The sequence below is a fragment of the Leptodactylus fuscus genome, chromosome 1, assembly GCF_031893055.1.
Source record: "Leptodactylus fuscus isolate aLepFus1 chromosome 1, aLepFus1.hap2, whole genome shotgun sequence".
Taxonomy (NCBI): Eukaryota; Metazoa; Chordata; class Amphibia; order Anura; family Leptodactylidae; genus Leptodactylus; species Leptodactylus fuscus.
In genome coordinates, this window is record NC_134265.1 from 11,027,831 (window position 1) to 11,047,808 (window position 19,978).

Genomic DNA, 19,978 nt, shown 5'->3' on the forward strand with positions numbered 1-19,978 from the left:
CCAAAGAAATATCAGGGGCACATGTCTCGTTTTGCTCATCCAAAAACAGCTCAAGATCTAACAGCTGTTCAAATGTAGTATCAAGATTCTCAATCCAAGTATCCCCAGGGTTTCAGCTTCACCACCATCACTCTGACCAAAGAACTTCTTCCACAAAACTTTACGTGCAAATAATTCAGTATCCTTCATCCAAGTGAAGCGATCAAATTTACCTGTAACACTCAAGAATCAGTCAAATGATAAGAAGATAAATTAAATACCTTCAAGCCTTCCTGCGTTTGTGTCTTGTGTTGGATCCTACCACCTTGCGTTTGGATGATGGGGCTTTGAGGACATCTGTTTTATAATTTTAATATCTCCGTTACTAGAGATGAGCGAGTACTGTTCGGATCAGCCGATCCGAACAGCACGCTCGCATAGAAATGAATGGACGTAGCCGGCACGCGGGGGGTTAAGCGGCCGGCCGACGTCAAAGCGGAAGTACCCGGTGCATCCATTCATTTCTATGGAGCGTGCTGTTCGGATCGGCTGATCCGAACAGTACTTGCTCATCTCTATCCGTTACCTTTCCTTTGATAAGCGGCACGCTCCAGCGATGCTCCGCACTCACGGTCATGTGACCAAGCTGCGTCATGATGTTCATGTGACTGACACGTCATTGACGTTGCCGGCGTATGCACGCATGTACAGTTTGACTCTCCGGGACGCCAACACTGTAGGTGTGCGCCAGTGAACCTCATCTTACCCCCTATATGAGGATGCCATCTGTCCCAGGTAGATTACATCTTCTGAGGGAGCCTTGTTGAGGTGAATCACGTAGGGGTGTGCTTTATATATGTCTTGTCCTTGTCTCCGGACTATTTAGCTGTGTAACATGACTATTTATCTATTTCTATTATCCTCATGACCATTTTGTCTTACTGACTCTCGGTTATGTAGATACTCCGCAGATCCTTCATTACCATTTGCTCTGACTATATATTATGAACTACTTTTTCTTCATTTCTGCAGATTCTTGGTTTCTACTAGACATCATTTGATGAGGTTTTTTGTCTCTTAGGGACTGTTTTGTTTTCTTTTTTCCTTCATTACGGGATATTGTTAGACCATATATATCCTCTATTTGATAGATATTGATATATATTATGTGTGGGCTTGTAATATTTATACCATAGCTCATTTACTCCATCTAATCTGTGTCAGATTTTATTCCATCTCTATTCTACCATGTTGTAACAGCAAATATCATTCTGATTATTAATGTCTTATATTTATGTCTGGGAGTCATTTTGCTCTTAGTGTCTATGTTGCTTTTTTGGCTTATTCCATCTGCCCTGCTGTTATATCATTGCTTTTATTATTTTATCCTTTCTCTATAAATTTATTTTATTTTTATATACAGTGGGGCAAAAAAGTATTTAGTCAGTCACCAATAGTGCAAGTTCCACCACTTGAAAAGATGAGAGGCGTCTGTAATTTACATCATAGGTAGACCTCAACTAAGAGAGACAAAATGAGAAAACAAATCCAGAAAATCACATTGTCTGATTTTGTAAGAATTTATTTGCAAATTATGGTGGAAAATAAGTATTTGGTCAGTAACAAAATTTCATCTCAATACTTTGTTATATCTCCTTTGTTGGCAATGACAGAGGTCAAACATTTTCTGTAAGTCTTCACAAGGTTGGCACACACTGTTGTTGGTATGTTGGCCCATTCCTCCATGCAGATCTCCTCTAGAGCAGTGATGTTTTGGGGCTGACTTTCAACTCCCTCCAAAGGTTTTCTATAGGTTTGAGATCTGGAGACTGGCTAGGCCACTCCAGGACCTTGAAATGCTTCTTACAAAGCCACTCCTTCGTTGCCCTGGCGGTGTGCTTTGGATCATTGTCATGTTGAAAGACCCAGCCACGTTTCATCTTCAATGCCCTTGCTGATGGAAGGAGGTTTGCACTCAAAATCTCACGATACATGGCCCCATTCATTCCTTCATGTACCCGGATCAGTCGTCCTGGCCCCTTTGCAGAGAAACAGCCCCAAAGCATGATGTTTCCACCCCCATGCTTTACAGTAGGTATGGTGTTTGATGGATGCAACTCAGTATTCTTTTTCCTCCAAACACGAAAAGTTGTATTTCTACCAAACAGTTCCAGTTTGGTTTCATCAGACCATAGGACATTCTCCCAATACTCTTCTGGATCATCCAAATGCTCTCTAGCAAACTTCAGACGGGCCCGGACATGTACTGGCTTAAGCAGTGGGACACGTCTGGCACTGCAGGATCTGAGTCCCTGGCGGCGTAGTGTGTTACTGATGGTAGGCTTTGTTACATTGGTCCCAGCTCTCTGCAGTTCATTCACTAGGTCCCCCCCGCGTTGTTCTGGGATTTTTGCTCACCGTTCTTGTGATCATTTTGACCCCACGGGGTGAGATTTTGCGTGGAGCCCCAGATCGAGAGAGATTATCAGTGGTCTTGTATGTCTTCCATTTTCTAATTATTTCTCCCACAGTTGATTTCTTCAATCCAAGCTGATTGCCTATTGCAGATTCAGTCTTCCCAGCCTGGTGCAGGGCTACAATTTTGTTTCTGGTGTCCTTTGACAGCTCTTTGGTCTTCACCATAATGGAGTTTGGAGTGTGACTGTTTGAGGGTGTGCACAGGTGTCTTTTTATACTGATAACAAGTTTAAACAGGTGCCATTACTACAGGTAATGAGTGGAGGAAAGAGGAGACTCTTAAAGGAGAAGTTACAGGTCTGTGAGAGCCAGAAATCTTGATTGTTTGTAGGTGACCAAATACTTATTTTCCACCATAATTTTCAAATAAATTCTTACAAAATCAGACAATGTGATTTTCTGGATTTGTTTTATCATTTTGTCTCTCATAGTTGAGGTCTACCTATGATGTAAATTACAGACGCCTCTCATCTTTTTAAATGGTGGAACTTGCACTATTGGTGACTGACTAAATACTTTTTTGCCCCACTGTATATGATAATTTGTATTATTTCGGAAGTTTTGGTCAGCGCTTTTTAAATGGTTTATACCTCCTTCCTGAGCTACACGCTGCCGACATCAGAAGTAGGAGGTGGTGATAATAATGGGACTCAACTCTTCTATTTATTCCATGGGATTCCGTGTAGTGATTACATTGTCTCATCTTCTCTCCATTCAGGTTCCTACAATATAGAATCCTCTCAGTATCTTCTATATAAGAGAATATTCCTGATTGTCCCATCAAGGATGGAAAGAGACAGGAACAAGATGGCGGAAAGTCTATTAAATCTCACCCTAGAGATCATCTACCAGCTTACTGGAGAGGTGAGAGATTCTGATGATGTCATCATGACATCATTCTTATCTATAGTAATAACAGATGATAGGACTGGAGAGGTGATGGACTCTGGACATGTATGTAGTGAGATTTATTAATATGTCTCCCCATATCCAGGATTACACAGTAGTGAAGAAGACCTCTAGTGGGCGTTGTCAGGCTCCTGTGTATGAGGGATATGGAGGGACCCTGAGCCTAATCCTGGGGCCTCCACCTCACTCCCTGATAGAGGAGATCAATGGACAGAAGATCCTAGAACTCACCAACAAGATGCTGGAGCTGCTGACTGGAGAGGTGACACTGCTGGGAATGCTGGGACATTATACAGTAACTGGAGGGGTCGGGGTGATGACTGTATCATTGTGTTGTCAGGTTCCTATAAGGTGTCAGGATGTCGCTGTCTATTTCTCCATGGAGGACTGGGAGTATTTAGAAGGACACAAGGATCTGTACAAGGAGGTGATGATGGAGGACCACCAGCCCCTCACATCAGCAGGTAATAGACATGACTATATACACATGGACTTCCATTATTTGTATGTACAGAATGAATTCAGTCCCTGTCTGCGTTTCCTACAGGTAGATCCAGTAAGAGGACAACACCGGAGAGATGTCCCAGTCCTCTTCTTCCACAGGATGATCAGGTAGATGGAGATATTCCCTATGATGTGTAGGCGGGCTGTGAAGTCCTTGTGGTCAGTCTTGGGTTATCCAGCAGTATTAGATGTTTTATACTTGTGTAATGAGAGGTGGAGATGGAGGATAAAGCTGACCATAGACATTATATGTTGTCTGGACCTTCACACAATGTTCTGACTATGAAAACTTCTGTTTGGGATGAGGAACCAAAGAGACTACATAACAAATTTCTCCCCACGAGACAAGTAACCCCGGATGTATCTGATAGAATCTGATCTCCTCCACTGAAATATCTTGAAGCAGGTCTGGCCATGCTGAGTATACATGTGTATGAGGTTCTAGCAGTTGTAAGTGAGCCATCATCTAATATCTATGTCCAGCTGCAGATTGGCGGCAATTTGGCTCAGATAACTCCTTCTGTCAGGTCAGGTTTGGTCATTATGGTGATTAAAAGAACATTTAGAATATTTCTCGAGCATTTCTCCATGACTTCCCCATTTGTCCGGTGACTTTTACATTATTTGTTTCACAGATTTTCCATCCGGATAAAGGTCTGAGTGACATTAATGCTATATCTATGAGAATACAGGAAGAGCCCTATGTGAGTGGTGATGAGGAGTGTGAGGAGGACATTCCTACAGGGACCTGCCCAGGTGAGGAGTCACCACTATATAAAGCACAGAAGGGTCACTGATTCTATTCAGACATTGTTTAGACTATTTGTTGTTCCCCGATTCAGGTAAAATACTAATAATACCTGAATATAAATGTGATACCGCTATAGGGGGTAATAAATGTAGTATAGAATAGAACGGACAGCAGGAATATGGACTTGACATCAGTGTGAACGAGGCAAATTTCTTCCTCACCGGCTGTCAGTCCTCGTGAAGGGAAAGAATTGACCAGAATTATATAGCAGATTATTTCAGGTAGCGGAAAAATAATCCTCCTGCTCGATCTTCAGGCAGATTCCACCTCAGAGCTCTATGGAAATAAATGGGAGGTGGAAAATCCGGCCTGGCCAGTAAGGAATCTGATGGAGATTCGGGGGCTGATTTGGTAAAGCGGAAAAATTCTTCTTCTGAATTCCTGAAGCAGCTTCTACAAATGTCACTGTGTAAACCTCACCTTAGACCCCAGTCACACTATGGAATCCAGACTAGAAAATCTGGTCTGTACATCAGTCACATTTCCCAGCCTGAACTCTGTCCACACACCAGGACTCCCCGTATCTTAGTGACATATGACGCTAGGAGTCCCTGCTTCCTTGTGACTCCACAGACCCTACTACATACTGTATGGGACAGCAGATCCGCGGTGAGTTCAGGCTGGGAAATCCAGCAGATGTGGTTTGGATTGTATTGTGTGTATGGGGTGTAATACAGTAAGATTTATGGCATCCTACAGTATTATTCCACATAAGTGGCCATATTTAAGCAGCCAGGGATTGTGTTCCTGTGGTTTGGGCTCTGAGACTTATTTCACTTTGGAATCTTAGAAGAGACGTCCAGATAAGACGATCTATATCAGGACAGGACAACTAGTAATGTAGTCAGAGGCCTGGACTTAGCAGTACAAAATAAGGACCTTGATGTTCGGTCCTAAATGTGGGTTCTGTTGGGATAAGATAAACTACTCTAGGTGCAGAAATTGTAATGAGATTGTGATGAATGTCCTTTATGTAACGTGAGCAAGGTGATCTACCAGGGACAGGCAGGGCCGCCATCAGAACAGTGCTGGTGCTGTCAGCGGCCCGGTCACCGCTCTAAGGATAAAGGAAGCCGATAACTTGTACCAGTGTAACCAAGCAGCAATATGTACCAAAGTATAGTAACCTGCTGTGCAACATTATTAATCAGAAAAGTAGCCCCAAAAAGGCCTAAAATGTAACTTTATAATAAACATTTCTAAATAGGTGATTTACAGTGATGAGATAAAAGTCAATAGACTGGACTCTGCAAATTTATCTGAAAGTTTTTAGCAACAAGGGGGTTAAGATTGAGAAATTAAAGGTACTGTCAAGTTTGGTGGAAGAAGCCTGATGATATTGGGTTATTTCACAGACAAAGGGGTTGTATACTTTACCAGGATTGATGGCGGTCTCACTACTGAGCTATATGTGAGTTTCCTACAATACGAGTTACTTTGTACAATTGAGTACCATGGATATGAGAAGGACGACATAGTGTTCCAACAGGACAATGACCTCAAGCATATGTCGAGATTCGAAGAAATGGTTTAATGACAGTAAAGCAGAGGTTCTGAATTGGCCCTCACAGTCCCCAGACTACAACCAAATCAAACACTTGTGGGTAGAGCTGAAGGAAAATATGTAGTCGTACCCAAGTGAGTCGACCAGTATGCACCAACACTGGGAACATGTAGAAGAGATCTGGGATCTGATTTTAGTCAAGACATGCTTGAATCTGATCCGGAGCATGTCCATAAGGATTCAGGCAGTGCTGAAAGCCAAAGGTGGATTTCCAAAATAATGAAAATTTTAATTTTTAGGAGTAAAATGGTAACAATGAAGTTACGTGACAAGAATCTGCATAATTAATCATATGCTAAATAGCTGCAAGTCTATTTTATGTCTGAGATGGCCAAGATGATTGTCTATAAGATGATGGTAGTCTCATGTTCCGAGCTGTAGTGGACGGTGAGATATGGAGGCTGAAAGTCATAAGTTCTAAACATTGTTACCCTTCTGCTCATCAGTGTAAGTGCCACCACGCCTTTTCCTTAGTGCTGTGACTGGGTGGGCCCGCTTATTTCATCTACCAGCACCTCTACAGTGACCTAGAGCAGCGGTGGTATCTGCCACTGAGACGGTCACTGACATCAGTCTCAGCACAGTAAATACTAATGAAATAGGCCGCGTTACCATTGTCTACTCAGTGAGGAATATACTTATAAGGTTATGTTATTTAATAATAGTAACATCGGATTTCTACTTCTCAGATGATTGTACCAGGAGCTCAGAGGGACATCTAATACCTACAGATTATAAAGCAGAGGATCATTGTATTACACAAGATCCATGTGAAGAACGTGCTATTCCCCCAGATATACCCTCAGCCCTTCAGAAGAAAGATCTCTCTTCTAATTCATCACAGTCTATTAAGCAAAATAAAAGACACAGAAGGGGTGTTATACATCAGAGAACTCACACAGGGGAGAAGCCATATTCATGTTCCGTGTGGGGGAAATGCTTTAACTATAAATCATGGCTTGCTACGCATCAAAGAATTCACACAGGAGAGAAGCCATTTTCATGTTCAGAATGTGGGAAATGTTTTATCTCTAAATCACATCTTGTTGAGCATCAAAGAACTCACACAGGGGAGAAGCCATTTTCATGTTCAGAGTGTGGGAAATGTTTTATTTCTAAATCAAATCTTGTTACACATCAAAGAACTCACACAGGGGAGAAGGAAGTTGCATGCTCAGAATGTGGAAAATGTTTTAACTATAAATCAAATCTTGTTAAACATCAAAGAACTCACACAAGGGAGAAGCCATTTTCATGCCCAGAATGTGGAAAATGTTTTATCTCTACATCAAATCTTGTTACACATCAAAGAACTCACACAGGAGAGAAGCCATTTTCATGCCCAGAATGTGGAAAATGTTTTATCTCTACATCAAATCTTGTTACACATCAAAGAACTCACACAGGGGAGAAGCCATTTTCATGTTCAGAATGTGGAAAATGTTATATTTATAAATCAAATCTTGTTGAACATCAAAGAACTCACACAGGGGAGAAGCCATACCCGTGCCTAGAATGTGGGAAACGTTTTATCTCTAACTCAGAACTTATTCATCATCAAAGAACTCATACAGGAGAGAAGCCATTTTCATGCCCAGAATGTGGGAAATGTTTTGGTCAGAAATCACATCTTGTTACACATCAAAGAATTCACACAGGGGAGAAGCCATACCCGTGCCCAGAATGTGGGAAACGTTTTATCTCTAACTCAGAACTTATTCAACATCAAAGAACTCACACAGGGGAGAAGTCAGTTTCATGTTCAGAATGTGGAAAATGTTTTATTTCTAAATCAGATCTCGTTAGACATCAAAGAACTCACACAGGAGAGAAGCCATTTTCATGCCCAGAATGTGGGAAACGTTTTGGTCGGAAATCACATCTTGTTACACATCAAAGAACTCACACAGGGGAGAAGCCATTTTCATGTTCAGAATGTGGAAAATGTTATATTTATAAATCAAATCTTGTTGAACATCAAAGAACTCACACAGGGGAGAAGCCATATCCGTGCCCAGAATGTGGGAAACGTTTTATCTCTAACTCAGATCTTATTCAACATCGAAGCACTCACACAGGGGAGAAGCCGTTTTCATGCCCAGAATGTGGGAAATGTTTTAGATCTAAATGGAATCTTGATCAACATCAAATAACTCACACAGGGGAGAAACCATTTTCATGCCCAGAATGTGGGAAATGTTTTACTTCTAAATCAAATCTTGTGGAACATCAAAGAACTCACACAGGGAGAAGCCATTTTCATGCCTAGAATGTGGGAAATGTTTTATCTCTAAATCACATCTTGTTATACATCAAAGAACTCACACAGGGGAGAAGCCATTTCAATATCCACATGAAAAGTATGATTAACCAAAAGTCATCTCCAACTGCACATCTAAGAACTCACAGAAAAAAAACAAAAAAACTTTTTTCTTTCCTGATTGTTTTACCTCCAATTCATATCTTACATCTTAGAGAGCTCACCTCGGGTTTTTTTGTCTTAAACTCATTGACAATTTGAATAAAATGTTTGAATTGGAATTACACCTGCATGTTAAGTGACAGTCCTTTATTCCTGGCAGGCCTGGGGAGACAAGAGGTATTTCTGTGGCCTCTACTTTTATTCATTTTTTTTTTTTAATTCAAAGTTTTGATTTTTAACAAAAATAAAAGAACAAGGATGAAACAGGACCGTACAAAAGTCATACCAAGTACAACATAGTATCCAGGTAACAACAGGAGCAAGAACCTCGAGCGGCAGCTTCAGGGAGAAGAAGGGAAAAGGGGGAAGAGGGACAGAGAAGAGCACAGAGTAAAGAAGGAGAAGAGAGGAAGGAAGTAGAATGAATATCTTAGTGAGTAAGACGATAACCAACTGAAGGAGGAGAAAAGGAAAGACAAGGTAACAGGAAAAGGGATGGGGAGGGGGCTGAAAAAAAAAAAGTCTTGGCTAAGACCCATAAGTTCGTATAGTCCCAGCCTTCTAACGCTAGTAGCAGTACATCTCTATGTCTCACAAGACAAAGGCATACGAGAGGGATATAGACAGGTAATAAATCCATATCTGTAAGAATCATTGTGCCGCGGTCTAGTCCCAAGAAGTGTCTGTGACTCTTTAGTACATTGGAACTTCTACCAGTAGTTCCAGGTTTTAATGAAGATTTCAACAGTGTCGTGCAAGAAAGAAGTGAGGTTCTCCATGCTCATAAGCTTATTGACCTTCAGAATCCAGAAGGAGAGAGGAGGAGTCTCCACTCGCTTCCAGAATTGTGGAATGCAGTCCTGGGCCACGGGGACCAAAAATTAAAGCATAGAACGGTATAAGTGCACACTGGAAACTAGTAGTGATGGAAGAGAAACAGAGCAGGATCCATATCATGAGATGTATCAGTAACCTGATGTCAGGGGGTTGAACACCTTTTAAGAGAAGGGGTCCAAGGTCTGGGTCAAGTTTCTTGTAATAGGCGAGAGGCAATCTGTCCGAACCAGGCGCCTTCATCGTAGCCATACTGTATGTTTTTCTTATATTATTTTACAATTTTCCCTATAGCCATCTAAACTGCTATGTACTGCTTTGAGAAATTGCCCCCTCTTAACCACTTCTGGACCACCCATTGGGTATATGTATATGTCTTATATGTGGTGTCCTTGTTCTGCAAGAATGTACCGGTACGTACAAGCAGAACTTAGCAGCTGTACAAAATCGTGGAGTTGCTGAAAGTTGGAGCTGAATGTAACTACAGCCGGAGCTCCCAGAAAGAAGGCAGGGAAGGTGTATTACCTTTCCTGCCTTCTCGATTGCTGTGTATACAAATGCGGCCTCCCTCTGACTCGGTGTTCATGTGACCTGCTGGTATCAGTGCGTTACAAGAGTTGCTGAGTCCTACAGGCCTGAGATCAGCTCTATTAGTCTTAAATCAGCGTGCAGGCTGTATTCCTCCTGTAACTGGGGCTAAATGTACCAGTCCCTGTTGCAGGGGAAATCAGTCTCCAATACAAAAAAAAGGGGATGAGATGTCCCCAAAGGTTTATTATGACCTTATGGGGACACAATGTAAAAAAAACAAAAAGAAAATCGAAAAGTTAAAAAAAAATGTGAATAAAATAATTAAAAAAAAACCACAATAAGATGCCATTATTACAGGTTATAGCCCCACCACCAATGACACCATGCAAAATAAAAAATTATGGTAATGGAGAGACAAAACTATTTTATAAAGTTTTTTTTAGCAGCATATTGTGTTATTAAATAAAAATAAAGAAAAGTGAAAAGCCGACACTATTTCCTTCCCATTTCTCAGATATAAAAAAATTAAAACACACTTGCAAAAAGAAAAACAACATAAAAATAAAGTCCTATGTGTCACCGAAATACAATGCAGAAATTAGTTGAATAACACACATGCTAAGAATGTTACAGCCCTCGAAACCGCACAAACAACAAAAACAAAGAATGTGTCTGGTCCTGGACGAGAAATTACCCGGTACTGAAGAGGTTAAAGAGAGTTTTTATCAAAACCGAATTTATTCTTTACGCCTCTCTATGAGCAGACAAGCCCTCACCAGAACAACGCCACGTTTTTGAACAAACTTTTCAGTAGGAATCCCTTTGAGCAGATCACACATTGGCTCAGATTTACTACTAGTGTAAACTTAGATAGACAATCTGATACTACATCAGATTTATCACAGTGACTGAACTGCCATATCTATACCCTGTCCAGTCTACATTTATATCACCTTAGATGGTTTACTTTCAGCCAAAACTTTATGATGTAATTACAGTGCAGTTTTGAGAATGCACTTCACAATATACAGTCCTATGAAAAAGTTTGGGCACCCCTATTAATCTTAATCATTTTTAGTTCTAAATATTTTGGTGTTTGCAGCAGCCATTTCAGTTTGATATATCTAATAACTGATGGACACAGTAATATTTCAGGATTGAAATTAGGTTTATTGTACTAACAGAAAATGTGCAATATGCATTAAACCAAAATTTGACCGGTGCAAAAGTATGGGCACCTCAACAGAAAAGTGACATTAATATTTAGTAGCTCCTCCTTTTGCCTCTAGTCGCTTCCTGTAGCTTTTAATCAGTTCCTAGATCCTGGATGAAGGTATTTTGGACCATTCCTCTTTACAAAACTATTCAAGTTCAGTTCAGTTAAGTTTGATGGTCGCTGAGCATGGACAGCCCGCTTCAAATCATTCCACAGATGTTCAATGATATTCATGTCTCAATATAGTCAATATAGTCCTAAAAAGTGTCGGCTCAAGTTTGCAAAAAAAGTACGAAAAGTGGACAGTAGAAGATTGGAAATAGGTGATTTACAGTGATGAGATGAAAGTCAATAGACTGGATTCTGATGGGTGCAAATTTATCTGGAAGCTTAAACGGAAAAGAGGGCTAAGATTAAGAAATTAAAGGTACTGTCAAGTTTGCTGGAAGAAGGCTGGTGATATTGGCTTGTTTCATAGTCAAAGGGATTGTATACTTTACCAGGATTGATGGCGGTCTCACTGCTGAGCTATATGTGAGTATCCTACAATATGAGTTACTTCGTACAATTGAGCACTATGGGAATGAAAAGTTCTAGTAGGACAACGACCCAAAGCATATGTCGAAATTCGAAAAAATGGTTCAATGGAGAGGTTCTGAATTGGCCCCTACAGTCCCTAGACTTCAACTCAATCAAACACTTGTGGGTAGAGTTGAAGAAAAAAAGCTGTCGTACCTAAGTGAGTCGACCAGTATGCACCAACGCTTGGAACATTTAGAAGAGATTTTGGATCAGATTTTAGTCGAGACATGCTTGAATCTGACCAAGAGCATGTCCATAAGGATTTAGGCAGTGTTTAAAGCCAAAGATGGATTTACAAAATAATTAAAATTTAAATTTTTAGGAAAAAACGGTAACAATGAAGTTACATGACAAGACTCTGCATAACTAATCATATGCTAAATAGTTGAAAGATAAATGTATGGATGAGATAGCCAAGATGATTGTCTATATAATGATGGTAGTCTCACGTTCCGAGCTCTAGTGGACGGTGAGATATGGAGGCTGAAAGTCAAAAGTTCAAAACATTGTTACCCTTCTGCTCATCAGTGTAAGTGCCAGCACCCCTTTTCCTTAGTGCTGTGACTGGGTGGGCCCGCTTATTTCATCCACTACCAGCACCTCTACAGTGACCTAGAGCAGCGGTGGTATCTGCCATTGAGACTCTCACTGACATCAGTCTCAGCACAGAAAATACTAATGAAATAGGGCGTGTTACCGTTGTTTGTGGGGAATACTCTTATAAAGTTATTTGATAGTAAAATCTGTTTTCTCCTTGTCAGATGACTGTACCAGGAGCTCAGAGGGACATCTGATATCTATTATAATAGATTATAAAGCAGAGGATCATGGTATCACACAAGATCCATATGAAGAACATGCCATTACCCCAGATTTACCCTCAGCCCCTCAGAAGAAAGATCTCTCTTCTAATTCATCACAGTCTGTTAAGCAAAATAAAAGACACAGAAGGGGTGTTATACATCAGAGAACTCACACATGGGAGAAGCCATATTCATGCCCAGTATGTAAGAAGTGTTTTACCTTTAAATCAGAACTTGTTAGACATCAGAGAACTCACACAGGAGAGAAGCCGTTTTCATATTCAGAATGTGGGAAATGCTTTAACTGTAAATCAAAGCTTGTTGAACATCAAAGAACTCACACGGGGGAGAAGCCATTTTCATGTTCGGAATGTGGGAAATGCTTTATCACTAAATCACATCTTGTTGAACATCAAAGAACTCACACAGGAGAGAAGCCATTGTTATGCGCAGAATGTGGGAAATATTTTGCTCAGAAATCACATCTTGCTAAACATCAAAGAACTCACACATTTTTCTTTCCTGAATATTTTACCCCCAATTCATATCTTAAATCTTAGAGAGCTCACCTCGGGTTCTTTTGCCTTAGACTCATTGACAATCTGAATAAAATATTTGAATTGGAATTACACCTGCGTGTTTGTGACCGTCCTTTATTCCTGGCAGGCCTGGGGTGACGAGATCATTCATAGGAATGGGAAGAACCATTTCTTGTAATATTAGGGGCCGTTCACACAGCGTTACGTGGCGCTCATTATACGCTAGCGTTACGCGGCGCTCCATTCCAAAATAAGCACATAATGAGTGCCGCGTAACACTGTGTGAACGGCCCCTTATGAGGCAAAGCTAAAAATGTCACTATGATGTGGTGTTATTGGGGAATCTTTTGGGTATTATGTCTCAAATGAAGAAAACAATGAGATTTAGTAAATTATTGTTTAGTATAAAAGTATTAAACATATGATATTGCTTTATTTATATGGGAGGTAATGAGGTGGTTGTACTAAGAATTATGGGTAAGTATTACAATATTTTCATCTTTGCACATGTAGATTTTGGTATATCTGTATAAACTATAGTCAAAGAAAAATATATTGTAATTTTCCTAGTAAGAGGTTAATTAATACAGAAATCAGATTATTTTCCAAAATGACCCTGAGATTTCAGAAGTTAATCCTATTCTATCCTACTAGGATTAGATGTGTAAGTTTGTATGTTTGTTCCTCAATCACGCAAAAACGGCTGAACGGATTTGAATGAAATTTGGCACACATATAGATTGTAAGCTCGATTAAAATATAGGCTACTTTTTATCCCGGTAAATGACATAGTTTCATGACTTATGAGTTATGAATTTAGGCTCACATACTATATTACACTGCTGCTGCAGCAGCCTTATCTCACCCAGCGCTGTTATCTATCTGTGTAAACACACACTAACCCTCAGTGTGTACACAAGTTTGCATATTATCTGGTCTGCTACAGGCAGTGCTGACAAACATGGGCAAACACCTTTAATCCAAATTGGCAGTTTGTCAGTTTTTAACATGGCGGGAAAAACAACGACAGCTATGAAGGAAGTCAGAAGTCAACAGAGTTCTCCTCAAACGGAGCTGAAGGGGATCTTTGACGCCAACAACACGCTCATTATATGGCATCCCAGCGAGCTGCTGAGATGCCCGGAACAATCCCAGGCACAGTGCAAGAACCAAGTTCAGCGGCAGGCCATCTTGAGAGCTGCTGAAACACTGGAGCATGCCGATCATCAATACCAACAGCACGCTCATTATATGACGTCCCAGTGAGCTGCTGAGATGCTAGAACAATCACGGGCACAGCGCCAGGAACGAGTTCAGCGGCAGGCCAGCTTGACAGCTGTTGAAACGCCGGAGCAGGCGGATCATCAACATCAACAACATGCTCATTAATATGGTGTCCCAGCGAGCTGCTGAGATGCAGGAACAATCACAGGCACAGTGTGAGGACAAGGTCAGCAGCAGGACAGCTTAACAGCTGCTGAAATGCTGGAGCATGCAAACCATCAACGGCAGCAATTTGCTAAATATACAGTCCTATGAAAAAGTTTGGGCACCCCTATTAATCTTAATCATTTTTAGTTCTAAATATTTTGGTGTTTGCAACAGCCATTTCAGTTTGATATATCTAATAACTGATGGACACAGTAATATTTCAGGATTGAAATGAGGTTTATTGTACTAACAGAAAATGTGCAATATGCATTAAACCAAAATTTGACCGGTGCAAAAATATGGGCACCTCAACAGAAAAGTGACATTAATATTTAGTACATCCTCCTTTTGCAAAGATAACAGCCTCTAGTCGCTTCCTGTAGCTTTTAATCAGTTCCTGGATCCTGGATGAAGGTATTTTGGACCATTTCTTTCTACAAAACAATTCAAGTTCAGTTAAGTTTGATGGTCGCCGAACATGGACAGCCCGCTCTCAAATGATCTGAAAACAAAGATTGTTCAACATAGTTGTTCAGGGGAAGGATACAAAACGTTGTCTCAGAGATTTAACCTGTCAGTTTCCACTGTGAGGAACATAGTAAGGAAATGGAAGACCACAGGGACAGTTCTTGTTAAGCCCAGAAGTGGCAGGCCAAGAAAAATATCAGAAAGGCAGAGAAGAAGAATGGTGAGAACAGTCAAGGACAATCCACAGACCACCTCCAAAGATCTGCAGCATCATCTTGCTGCAGATGGTGTCACTGTGCATCGGTCAACTATACAGCGCACTTTGCACAAATAGAAGCTGTATGGGAGAGTGATGAGAAAGAAGCCGTTTCTGCACGTACGCCACAAATAGAGTTGCCTGAGGTATGAAAAAGCACATTTGGACAAGGCAGCTTCATTTTGGAAACAAAAATTGAGTTGTTTGGTTATAAAAAAAGGCGTTATGCATGGCGTCCAAAAAGAAACAGCATTCCAAGAAAAACACATGCTACCCACTGTAAAATTTGGTGGAGGTTCCATCATGCTTTGGGGCTGTGTGGCCAATGCCGGCATCGGGAATCTTGTTAAAGTTGAGGGTCGCATGGATTCCACTCAGTATCAGCAGATTCTTGAGAATAATGTTCAAGAATCAGTGACGAAGTTGAAGTTACACCGGGGATGGAGATTTCAGCAAGACAATGATCCAAAACACTGCTCCAAATCCTCAGGCATTCATGCAGAGGAACAATTACAATGTTCTGGAATGGCCATCCCAGTCCCCAGACCTGAATATCATTGAACATCTGTGGGATGATTTGAAGCGGGCTGTCCATGCTCGGCGACCATCTAACTTAACTGAACTTGAATTGTTTGTCCAAAATACCTTTATCCAGGATCCAGGAACTGATTAAAAGCTACAGGAAGCGACTAGAGGCTGTTATCTTTGCAAAAGGAGGATCTACTAAATATTAATGTCACTTTTCTGTTGAGGTGCCCATACTTTTGCACCGGTCAAATTTTGGTTTAATGTGTCCATCAGTTATTAGATATATCAAACTGAAATGGCTGTTGCAAATACCAAAATATTTAGAACTAAAAATGATTAAGATTAATAGGGGTGCCCAAACTTTTTCATAGGACTGTAGGTGGATCATCAATGCCAACAACCCGCAGACGAAGTCGCGGGCAGAGGCTAGTTGTATATAATTATATTATAATATTACACAATTTTATATATATTAATAATAGTGTTATATATCATACTAGTATTTTTTACCTCCAAAAGAAGGGGGATAGATGAGTAAAATTATCCAATTGGACGTATAAAATTTGTATCTTTATTAATCACATTAAAAGAATAAACAAAACTACACAATTTGGACACACAAAAGTGACTACCCGAATAAGGGCCAATAGGAGATAATACACACGGGTAGAGTTAACAACAATGTCAGAATTCCTGTGTGATAAAGCAAACTCCCATCATCAAATGCATTCAGCCATTTTTTGCGTGATTGAGGACCAAACACACAAACATCCAAACTTTCACATTTATAATATTAGTAGGATAGGATTAGAAGGCCGATGGTAAGAAAAGCCCTTCTGACAGTGGGGAGATATTGGTGCCGTTAATTTCTCTCCAGCCTCGGGGTACATACCTGTCGGCTTTTTAGCGGTATATAAATCCGCATATTCTTGTGGCTTTGTGTCTGGGCCAATTTGAAGAACTGCAAAATATTGAGCAGGTCTTATATCTGTTTTTACTCTGTCCTATATCTGTCCTATACTTGTCATATCTCCGTCCTATTCCTGTCCTATACCTGTCATATCTCCGTCCTATTCCTGTCCTATACCTGTCATATCTCTGTCCTATTCCTGTCCTATCTCTGTCTGCATTTGAAGCCCTGTCAATAATTTTTGATGTATAAGTCTATGAAAACCACCTATGTGCCATTTGTTGCAGGAGACCTAAGGGAGCTTCTTTAATGGAGGTGACACACTCTGTACCCAGATGTGCCTATTGCCAAATCCAGTCCCCGGGCACCAGTGCTGTCACTTTTAGGGTAAGTGTGACACCCTTTAATTCCTGCCTGTGGTTTTGCTGTTACCGCATCGACCGTAATTAAATGTGGATGAAATTAATCTGCATTTCAGTTAAAGAAAAGTGAAAGTAGCGGCGGTTGGAGAATGGATGCAACATCCCGGTACATAGTGTGTCGTCCCCTACAGGTATCACCTCACTCTGCTCCCAGTCACATACATTTACCTCTAATTGTGGGTTACACATGTACTTACATTACTTCTAATGGAAAACTACAGGTGTATCAAGGCAAATAGTGGTAAACGCATGTGCCCGGGAGCGCAGTACGACGGCTTCCCTGTGTTGTGTGCAATATGACGTAAGTATAGGGATCGTCAGTAGAGATGAGCGAATTTTTAAAAAATTCGGTGCGTCTGGTTTGCTGAATTTTCCAAAGAGATCCAAATTAATTTGCAGCGAATCGTGTTAAAAAACAGCCTGGATGAGAGCCGGTGTAGTGGTGTACCTGCTAAGGATGCCACGCTACCCGAGAGTTTACATATTACCATAGCAGCCTGGTCTAGCAAGAAGTATCCAGCTTTGGTGTCTAACGAGACACCATTGGGTAGCGCGGCATCTTGTAGCTTCTAAGGACGCCATACTACCCAATAGTTGACATCTTACCATAGCAACGTGGCGTAGCGCAATGTATGCAACCTCATCCCCAACAGTAACACATCTCACAAAGGTATCAAGCTCACTATCCCCTACAGCTCTGCCCCACAAGACCACCTCTCCTCTCGCCAAATCCACCAAACCTGGACCATAGCTTGATATCCCCTATAGGAACACAGGGAACACAGCTCTAAATCCCCACCCCCACAGTACTCCAAGTTCATCATGCACCCCCCCCCCACACACACACACACACACACAGTTCTCCATGCTCCTCCTCTGTGACCTTCTTACAAGCAGATGCGCCTTCCCAGTCACATGACTAGAGCATGTCATGTGACCGTCTGACATCAGGAGGTACTTACCGAGTATAGGATTTAGCCTTTACCACAATGCCTTGTGTGCAGTCAATCAAAGTTCCTTGTCCCAAGTCCTAACATGTACAGCAAGTCATTTCAGGAAAAAAATAGGATTCGTTACTACGAAGCGTGAGGAAATCCGGATGCGATGCGAGTCGAATATTTCATGAAATTCAGATCAAATTCCAGTTTGTCAGGTTTGATTGGCTCATCTCTAGTCGTCAGGCTTACAATTATTGGCTCTCCGAGGACCTCATCTTTGATTTTTTTTTACGCACGCCAAACTAAAAAGGCTCCCGACCCCGGTATAACCCGTATACTGTGTATTATTGAGGCAATAATTACCGTAATACTGTAACTGAATGGCGGAACCGCAGGAATCAGTGTCAGAATTAACACTTGTAGTGAAGTCCCATAGAGACAAGTGGCCATTATCATCAAAAGAAGAACTAGAACATTCCGGCACTTAGTCTGAGGATAAGAGATCCTTGTTATTATAGGACAGGTATCAGTGACATAGGGATCTTATTGTTATATCAACATCTCCATTTCTATATAATGTTATTATAATCTCTGCACAGTATGATCTACTATATTAATATTCATGGATATCTATAAACTAAAAGACTTTCCATTACTATAGTTACATAGGGGTCTGTATATTAATATCAGGGATAGACGCCCGGATCTGTGGATTGTTGGGTTTGTGGGATTATTTGTTTGATGTGGCGCTTACTATTCAATATGTTGATTGAAAGATTAAAATAATTTTTTGTATTATCTGTAACTACTCAGGAGCTGCTCTTGTTTATATATAGTATACAAAAAGGAAGAGAATAGAAAAATGCAAATGCAGTAACACAACATGTAGAGACGCAGCATATAGATAGAAAAGAAACCGAAAATACTGTGGAAATAGCAGCAAAGTATTGAGAAGGAATACAACCCTGGAGATGGGGAAGTGGAAGGAAAAACAGAAGCGGGAAGGGGGGAGAGGAAGGGCAAAGGGGGGAGGAAAGGGTAAAAGAAGTAAAAGAAAAGAAAGGAAAAGAAAAAAAACTGGGAATCAACATGGCCGATAAATGGTTCTGCAGGGCAACTTCACATGCATCCAGAAGAGAGGGGGGAGGGGTCCTCTGGAGGGCCAGGAAAGAGCAAAAAGCTTAGCTGATCCATAATGCCAAAGAATTGCTTGCTTGCCAAGGGGGCCACAGGAAGGCTACTTTGTCCTATGTGTCAGGTTCCTTACCATTCAACAGCTCCATACAATAGAAGTGGTCTTGGGATTACCCTGGACTTCTACCTATCCTTCAAGTCACACGTTCAAACTCTCAACACCTCCTGCCGCCTCCAGCTCAAGAACATCCATCAAATCTGCTCCTTCCTCACCCCTGAAACTACCAAGATGCTCATCCATGCCCTCATAATCTCCCGCCTAGACTACTGCAACACCCTTCTCCATGAACTCCCAGCTAACACCCTCGCCCCCCTCCAGTCCACCTTAAACTGCGCTGCTCGCTTAATTCACCTCACCCCCGATCTTCATTAGCTGCTCCCCTCTGCCACTCCCTCCACTGGCTACCTATAGCCCAGCGAATTGAGTTCAAGCTACTAACGTTAACATTCAAAGCGATCCACAACCTATTCCCTCCATATATCTCTGACCTAATCTCCCGCTAGCTGCCCACATGTAACCTCAGATCCTCCAACAACCTCCTACTCCGCTCTGCTCTCATCCGCTCCTCACACAACCGTCTCCAAGATTTCTCCCGTGCATCCCCCATACTCTGGAACTCAAGACAACAACAAGACACATAAGACTGACCCCCACAATC

General features: G+C 41.2%; 3 protein-coding genes across 3 annotated transcripts in view; 1 reads left to right on the forward strand and 2 right to left on the reverse strand.

Annotated features, from left to right (window-relative positions):
- LOC142190048 (uncharacterized) overlaps window positions 1-19,978 on the reverse strand; it is a 371,533-nt gene that overhangs the window by 293,912 nt on the left and 57,643 nt on the right. The gene's annotated exons all lie outside the window — the stretch shown is intronic.
- LOC142190702 (gastrula zinc finger protein XlCGF66.1-like) overlaps window positions 1-19,978 on the reverse strand; it is a 403,831-nt gene that overhangs the window by 46,303 nt on the left and 337,550 nt on the right. The gene's annotated exons all lie outside the window — the stretch shown is intronic.
- On the forward strand, window positions 3,177-8,655 carry LOC142183174 (uncharacterized). The gene is made up of 7 exons (XM_075258117.1): window positions 3,177-3,321; window positions 3,452-3,628; window positions 3,707-3,830; window positions 3,914-4,005; window positions 4,506-4,524; window positions 6,597-6,692; window positions 6,935-8,655. The coding sequence occupies exons 1-7, from the start codon at window positions 3,244-3,246 to the stop codon at window positions 8,512-8,514; spliced, it is 2,166 nt and encodes a 721-aa protein (XP_075114218.1). The 5' UTR covers window positions 3,177-3,243; the 3' UTR covers window positions 8,515-8,655.

Excerpts from the sequence above, each read along its gene's own strand:
- LOC142183174 (XM_075258117.1), top strand. The coding sequence starts at position 3,244 with ATGGAAAGAGACAGGAACAAGATGGCGGAAAGTCTATTAAATCTCACC. Across the intron at positions 3,831-3,913 it reads CCAGCCCCTCACATCAGCAG|GTAGATCCAGTAAGAGGACA; the intron begins GTAATAGACATG and ends CGTTTCCTACAG. Across the intron at positions 6,693-6,934 it reads TTACCCTTCTGCTCATCAGT|ATGATTGTACCAGGAGCTCA; the intron begins GTAAGTGCCACC and ends TCTACTTCTCAG.